Source organism: Carcharodon carcharias, chromosome 35, assembly GCF_017639515.1.
Source record: "Carcharodon carcharias isolate sCarCar2 chromosome 35, sCarCar2.pri, whole genome shotgun sequence".
Lineage (NCBI taxonomy): Eukaryota > Metazoa > Chordata > Chondrichthyes > Lamniformes > Lamnidae > Carcharodon > Carcharodon carcharias.
Window position 1 is genome coordinate 7064427 of NC_054501.1, and position 7857 is coordinate 7072283.

The following is a 7857-nucleotide window of genomic DNA, read 5'->3' on the forward strand; positions in this document are numbered from 1 at the left end:
GAGCGCGCGAACGAGCGAGGGAGGAGAGCGCGCGAACGAGCGAGGGAGGAGAGCGCGCGAACGAGCGAGGGAGGAGAGCGCGCGAACGAGCGAGCGAGGGAGGAGAGCGCGCGAACGAGCGAGCGAGGGAGGAGAGCGCGCGAACGAGCGAGCGAGGGAGGAGAGCGCGCGAACGAGCGAGCGAGGGAGGAGAGCGCGCGAACGAGCGAGCGAGGGAGGAGAGCGCGCGAACGAGCGAGGGAGGAGAGCGCGCGAACGAGCGAGCGAGGGAGGAGAGCGCGCGAACGAGCGAGGGAGGAGAGCGCGCGAACGAGCGAGCGAGGGAGGAGAGCGCGCGAACGAGCGAGCGAGGGAGGAGAGCGCGCGAGCGAGCGAGGGAGGGAGGAGAGCGTGCGAGCGAGGGAGGGAGGAGAGCGCGCGAGCGAGGGAGGGAGGAGAGCGCGCGAGCGAGGGAGGGAGGAGAGCGCGCGAGCGAGGGAGGGAGGAGAGCGCGCGAACGAGCGAGCGAGGGAGGAGAGCGCGCGAACGAGCGAGGGAGGAGAGCGCGCGAACGAGCGAGGGAGGAGAGCGCGCGAACGAGCGAGGGAGGAGAGCGCGCGAACGAGCGAGGGAGGAGAGCGCGCGAACGAGCGAGGGAGGAGAGCGCGCGAACGAGCGAGCGAGGGAGGAGAGCGCGCGAACGAGCGAGCGAGGGAGGAGAGCGCGCGAACGAGCGAGGGAGGGAGGAGAGCGCGCGAGCGAGGGAGGGAGGAGAGCGCGCGAGCGAGGGAGGGAGGAGAGCGCGCGAGCGAGGGAGGGAGGAGAGCGAGCGAGGGAGGAAGGAGAGCGAGCGAGGGAGGGAGGAGAGCGAGCGAGGGAGGGAGGAGAGCGAGCGAGGGAGGGAGGAGAGCGAGCGAGCGAGGGAGGAGAGCGAGCGAGCGAGGGAGGGAGGAGAGCGAGCGAGCGAGGGAGGGAGGAGAGCGAGCGAGCGAGGGAGGGAGGAGAGCGAGCGAGCGAGGGAGGGAGGAGAGCGAGCGAGCGAGGGAGGGAGGAGAGCGAGCGAGCGAGGGAGGGAGGAGAGCGCGCGAGCGAGGGAGGGAGGAGAGCGCGCGAGCGAGGGAGGGAGGAGAGCGCGCGAGCGAGGGAGGGAGGAGAGCGCGCGAGCGAGGGAGGGAGGAGAGCGCGCGAGCGAGGGAGGGAGGAGAGCGCGCGAGCGAGGGAGGGAGGAGAGCGCGCGAGCGAGGGAGGGAGGAGAGCGCGCGAGCGAGGGAGGGAGGAGAGCCCGCGAGCGAGGGAGGGAGGAGAGCCCGCGAGCGAGGGAGGGAGGAGAGTGCGCGAGCGAGCCAGAGAGAGGGAGAGCGCGTGAGCGAGCTGTAGATTCAGCTGCTCCTACATACCGGATGGCTTTGAGACTTCGTTCAATGGCATCGGGGGGGATGTAGTCAGGGCCAACCCGGTGGATCTTGTGAGGTAGGCAGAAGCTGAGCTCCAGCCAGTTGTTGATGTGCAGGTGGACCATGCCGGTGGTGCAGAGACTAAGAGGAGGACAAAGGGTTAGTGTCAGTTCAGGAGGACAGGCACATTGACCAAGACAGAGCTGCGTGCATGGCTCACCCTCTCCCTTCTGACCATCCTCAGGGCTTAGCTGTGGCTCAGAGATTTTCACCCTCGCCTTAGTGGTGGGGGGGGGTCGTGGGTTTGTGTCGCATTCCACAGCGCAGAGGTTCAGATTCACAAAGGCGGAGGGAGTGCTGAGGCGATGCAAAGTCAGGAGGGTCAGTGCTGAGGGAGCACCACATTGTCGGAGGGTCAGTGCTGAGGGAGCGCCGCCCTGTTGGAGGGTCAGTGCCGAGGGAGCGCCGCACTGTCGGAGAGTCAGCGCTGAGGGAGCACCGCACTGTCGGAGGGTCAGTGCTGAGGGAGCGCCGCACTGTCGGAGAGTCAGTGCTGAGGGAGCACCGCACTGTCGGAGGGTCAGTGGTGAGGGAGCGCCGCACTGTCGGAGGGTCAGTGCTGAGGGAGCACCGCACTGTCGGAGAGTCAGTGCTGAGGGGGCGCTGCACTGTCGGAGAGTCAGTGCTGAGGGAGCGCCGCCCTGTCGGAGGGTCAGTGCTGAGGGAGCGCCGCCCTGTCGGAGGGTCAGTGCCGAGGGAGCGCCACGCCATCGGAGGGTCAATGCTGAGGGAGCGCCGCACTGTCGGAGGGTCAGTACTGAGGGAGCGCCGCGCTGTCGGAGGGTCAGTACTGAGGGAGCGCCGCATTGTCTGAGGGACAGTGCTGAGGGAGCACCGCATTGTCGGAGAGTCAGCGCTGAGGGTGTGCCGCACTGTTGGAGGGTCAGTGCTGAGAGCACACTGTGGCCTCGGAGGGTCAGCACTCAGGGCGTGCCGCACCGTCGGAGGGTCAGTGCTGAGGGCACGCTGTAGCATCGGAGGTGCCATCTTTTGGAGTGAGACATTAATCGGAAGTCTACCTGCCCTCTCGGGTGAACATAAATGGTCCCTTAGCCGCAAGCAGGAGAGCAGCGAGTGTGATGGTGTGGGGAGGGTGGGGAACAGCAGGAGACTCCCCTCCTCCGCTGCCAATATTCACCCGAGCCAACATCACAGAATCAGCTCGGTTATCCCACTGCTGTTAGTGCCAGTTCCACATGTGCAAATTGTGGCTGTCGTGTTTCCTGTGTCACAACAGTGTCTACGCTTCCAAAGACAAACAAAATAGTAATTCATTGGCCGTAAAGCACTTTGAGACGTCTTGGGGCTGTCACTGGGCTAGTAATCTCGACCCGCAGTCTCACGCTCTGGGGACACGGGTTGAAATCCGACCCTGGCTGCTGGTGGAATTTAAATTCAATGAAAAATCTGGAATTAGAAGCCAGTTTCAGTCACAGGGACTGTGAAACTATCATCGATTGTTGGAAAAAAAAACCCATCTGGTTCACTCATGTCCCTTTAGGGAAGGAAATCTGCCGTCCTTACTTGGTCTGGCCTGCACGTGACTCCAGACCCACAGCAACATGGGTGACTCTTAAAACGTTGGTCATTAGGTGTCGTCCACAAGGATCCATGGGTAACCCTCTGCGTTAGGGAGGGGGGCAGGGCGGGAGAGGAAGGGGGAGGGCGGGAGAGAGAGGGAGGGGGAGGGCGGGAGAGAGAGGGAGGGGGAGGGCGAGGGCGGGGGAGAGAGGGATGGGATGGGGAGGGAGGGGGATGGTGGGAGAGGGAGAGGGAGGGAGGGAGGAGGACGGGAGGGGGAGGACGGGAGAGGGAGGGAGGGAGGGGGGAGGAGGAGGGGGTGGGGGAGGAGGAGGGGGGTGGGGGAGAAGGAGGGGGCGGGGGAGACAAGTGGTTATGTATGAGGGGGGGAACCACGCCACAGGAAGCATGGAGTAAGTCGAGGAGTCAGGCCTCCACAACCAACACAGCCAGTACACAGTTCGAACCCACACTGCTGGTGTCATTCTGCGCTGCCCAAGATAACCAATGGCCCCAGAAAGACGGCACCTCCGGCAGTGCAGCACTCCCTTGGCGCTGCACCGGCAGGGTGTCAGCTCGGATGTTTGCACTCGAGCCTCAGAGGTGGGAGTCGAACCCACCAGCCTGGGGCTCAGAGGGGAGGCTACTACCCGCCGAGCCACAGCTGACGCTCGTGATGTCACGCAAGGTGATTGTTAAAAAATAAATAAATTCTCTCACGGGACGTGGGCGCCCCTCATTGCCCCCTGAACTGAGCGGCTTTGCTAAGGGCCATTTCAGAGGGGGCAGTTAAGAGTCGATCGCATTGCTATGGGGTCTGGAGTCACGTGTGAGCCCGACCGGGTAAGGAAGGCAGATTTCCTTCTCCAAAGGGTCATGAGTGAACCAGATGGGGATTTTTTTTTTTAAACAACAACCGATGATAGATTCACGGTCCCCGTGACTGAAACTGGCTTCCGGTTCCAGATTTTATTGGCTGACTTGGAATTCCACCAATCCGACGCGGTGGGATTCGAACCTGTGGTCCCCCCAGGGCACTAGCCTGAGTTTCCGAATTACGAGAGCAGGGACGTTACCACCACTCCACCGTCTACGTGGGAACGAGTCTTTCGTCAGGTCGATCTGGGGGGGGGGGGGGGGGGGGGGGGGGGGGGGGTGGAGGGGGGAGAAACGTGATTGAGAGGCACAGGCCCGGGCGAGACACCCCACCATCGAGCGCTGGCCACCCGGGCGAGGGGAGGGAAGGCATCGGCTTCTCCCACCGAACCCGTGCCTGGGGTGGAATCGTCATCAGCTTTGGGTGAGGAATGCGGGGGGGGGGGGGGGGCGGTGGCGGTGAGAAATGTTTAGCGTCGATGATAAGGAGAGAGAGAGAGAGAGAGAGACGGACGTAACCCGGGAATCTCCAGGCCGGACTGCCTCACCTGTCGAAGGCCGTCTTCAGGTCGGAAGCCAACTTGCACTTGGGCAGGATGTGGTGGAACGGGGACTGGGAGCCCTCACCTGCAACAAGAGGAGCGAGGAGCAATCAGCGGAGGTCTCGCCACCCCGGCCCTGAAGGCAGTCCCTCTCGCTACGCGCAATATCCCGGGGTGGGGGGGGGAGCGGGGAGGGGCAGCGTTAGAAACCCTTCCGGCGACAACTCACGCTGCAGTGCGCGGGTGTGGACGAGCAAAGCAGCGGAGGCCGGGTCACTGAATATATTCAAGGCCGAGTTAGGCGGGTTTCTGATCGACGAGGTGGGGGTGGTTAAGAGTGCTGCGTCCAGTTCTGGGTGGCCATTCTTGAGGAAGGACGTGAAGGCAGTGGAGAGAGTACAGAGGAGATTCGCAAGAATGATTTCCCGGGATGAAGAGCTGGAGCTATGAGGATAGATTGGAGCGGTTGGGACTGCTTTTCCTTGGCGAAGGGAAGGCTGGCAGGAGGCTTGATTGAGACGTTCAAGATCCTGAGGGGTACGGACAGGGTAAAGAGCGAGAAGCTGTTCCCACGCGAGAGGGCAGCAGCAAGAGCTAGAGGGCACAGATTCAAAATTATTGGCAAAAGGAATAAATGTGACGAGAGGAATTTTATTCCCCCCCCCACCACCCCCCCCCCCGACCCAGAGGGTGGTTGGGGTCTGGAACGAGGTTTCCGAGTGGGTGGTGGAGGCAGGAACGATCGAGGTATCCAAAAGGGAACTGGAGGTGCGAGAACGTGCAAGGTTACGGGGATCAGGCAGGGGAGTGGGACTAGGTAGAATGCTCTTTCAGACCGCCAGTACGGACTCAATGGGCTGAATAGCCTCCTTCTGCTCTATAAAGATGCTGTGATTCTGAGCGTTATGGGGTGGGGGGTGGTGGGTGGAACGGGCAGGAAAGTGGAGTTGAGGCCACAACCAGTTCAGCCACGGTCATGTTGAGTTAGTGGGGGGAGGGGGGGGGGGGGGGGGGGGGGGTGGTGGGGAGAGAACAGTCTCGAGCGGCCGAATGGGCTCCCAAAGTCCTACGTTCCTCTGGAAGGGCAAAGGGAGCAGGACGAGGACGGACAGGCACATGTCCGGACTTCGCGAGCTATCAGAAATCGACAATGGTTCAGCTAGTGATCCGGATCGCTTTCTACCCGAGCTGGTCGACTGCGGGTACCTGTTCGCTGGACTGGTAGAAGCACTCCGGACGTGTGTGGGCAGGGGTAGCCCTGCTCGTACCAGCTCCATTGCGTCTGACGCGAATGCCAGTGGCCGGTCGCTTCTTCTGCTCTGGGCTGGGATGAGTGACGCTCGGTTTTAAGCCATGGAGGCCGTAGAATGTCTCCATGTGGGTTTCCTGCGGCCATTCCCCTCCCTCCACCACCACCGAACACCGGTTGCCGCACCTCCGGCAGTGCAGCGCCTGAGCCCCGAGGTGGGACTCAGACCCACGAGCTTGCGGCTCAGAAGCTTAGCCACAGTTGACGCTTTGTAACGTCACGCTGGTTTTTTTTTTGAGAAAAAAAATGCTATCGGGGATGTGGGGTAAGCCAGCGTTTGTTGCCCATCCCTAATTGCCCTTGAACTGAACGGCTCGCCGAGGGCCATCTCAGAGGGGGCAGTTAAGAGTCAACCCCGTGGCTGTGAGCTCTGGAGTCACGTGTCGGGCCAGACCCGGGTAAGGACGGCAGGGTTCCCTCCCTCAGGGGGATTAGTGAGCCTGTAGGGTCTTTTAAGGACAGAATCTCTCAGCGCAGAAGAGGCCCTTCAGCCCATCGAGTCTGCACCGACACGTGAGAAACACCTGACTGACCTACCTACCTACCCGCCTCGCCCCAGTTACCAGCACTCGGCCCACAGCCTTGAATGTCATAAAAGCAAAATCCTTAGCGGATGCTGGAAATCTAGAACAAAACCAAAAATACCTGGAAAAAACTCAGCAGCTCTGACGGCATCTGCGGAGAGGGATACGGTTACGTTATGACGATGCCAAGTGCTCATCCAGGCACTTTTTATAAAGGACGTGAGGCTAACCCGCCCCCACCACCCACCCAGGCAGCGCATTCCAGACCCTCACCACCCTCTGGGTAAAAAGGTTTCTCCTCACATTTCCACCCATCCCACCCCGCCCCGAAACCTCTTGCCCCTCACCTCGAAATTATGCCCCCTCGCGACTGACCCTTCAACTAAGGGGAACAGCTGCTCCCTCTCCACCCTGTCCATAACCCACACAATCTCGTACATCTCGATCAGGTCGCCCCTCAGTCCTCTCTGCTCCAACGAGAACCACCCGAGTCTGTCCGACCTCCCTTCACAACTTAAAACGTTTCACCCCAGGCAACGTCCCGGTGAATCACCTCCGCGGCCCCCCTCCAGTACAATCGAAGATAGGCTGGCCTAAAATAGAGGCACCGTCTCTCCCCCACCCCTCCCCCCACTCCCCTAGGCAGCTACACTGCCCGCCCCGCCACAGGCAGGGCAGCTCGGGGTGGGGGGGGAAGCTGTGGTCTGGCACCAATTCCCCCACCTCCCCCAGCGTCCACGGGCTCAGCGTGGAGGAGGCCAAGACGTCTGCTTTAACGGAGCGCGCTCCGGACACAAAGGGCGACTCAGGGAGTCGCACTCGGCCGTGAAGGGTGGGCAGCGCAGATTCCCCAGGAGGGCAACAGGGCAAGAAAGGACGGGTTTAAATTGTGGAGCCTAGCTGGCAAAGGAGAAAAAAAAAGAACGAGGCTGGTACTCCCTCGAGTGTCAAGAGATTGAGGTGCGCAATGGTTAAAGAATTCAACACGGCCGATAGAGAGAAACTACGTCCTCCCGATGTGGCGGTGAGTGAGGGGGAGGTGGGTGGGGGAGGGTGTTGGGGGGGGGGGGGGGGGGGGGGGGTGACTGCCCCGAACAAAGGGGGTGTGGGGGGGGAAGGCAGAGCCTTAAACTGAGAGCCATTCCGTTCAGGGGGAGATGTCAGGGAGCCTTTACTTCAGACAAAAGGGGAGTGGGGAATTTGGAACTCTCTCTCCACCCCCCCACCACCACAAACAAGCTGACGAGGCCAGGGAGTGGGGGGGGTGGGGGGGGGCAGGCAATTCGAAATTTCAACCCCGAGACGCACGCCGGGAGAGGGTATTAAAAGGTTATCGCGAGATGCAGATCGGCCAGGGTCTAGACGATTGGCAAAACAGGCTTGAGGGGCCGAATGGCCTCCTCTTACGGTCCCTGACTTACTTATTTTTCAGTCGTTCACAAGATGTGAGCTTCGCCCATCCCTAACTGCCCCCTTGAGAAGGTGGGGGTGAGCCGCCTCCTTGAGCCGCTGCAGTCCGTGTGGTGTAGGTACACCCACAGCGCTGTTAGGGAGGGAGTTCCATGATTTTGACCCAGCGACAGTGAAGGAACGGCCGATATATTTCCAAGTCGGGATGGTGAGCGGCTCGGAGGGGAACTTGCAGGTGGTGG

At 61.6% G+C, this 7857-nt stretch overlaps 1 protein-coding gene across 1 annotated transcript in view; it reads right to left on the reverse strand.

Moving 5' to 3' along the window:
* Positions 1 to 7857, reverse strand: part of nprl3 (NPR3-like, GATOR1 complex subunit) — a 41959-nt gene that overhangs the window by 22507 nt on the left and 11595 nt on the right. The window contains 3 exon segments of the mRNA XM_041179567.1: positions 1377 to 1514; positions 4379 to 4457; positions 5641 to 5871. Of these exon segments, the coding sequence (XP_041035501.1) occupies positions 1377 to 1514; positions 4379 to 4457; positions 5641 to 5871 (448 nt within the window).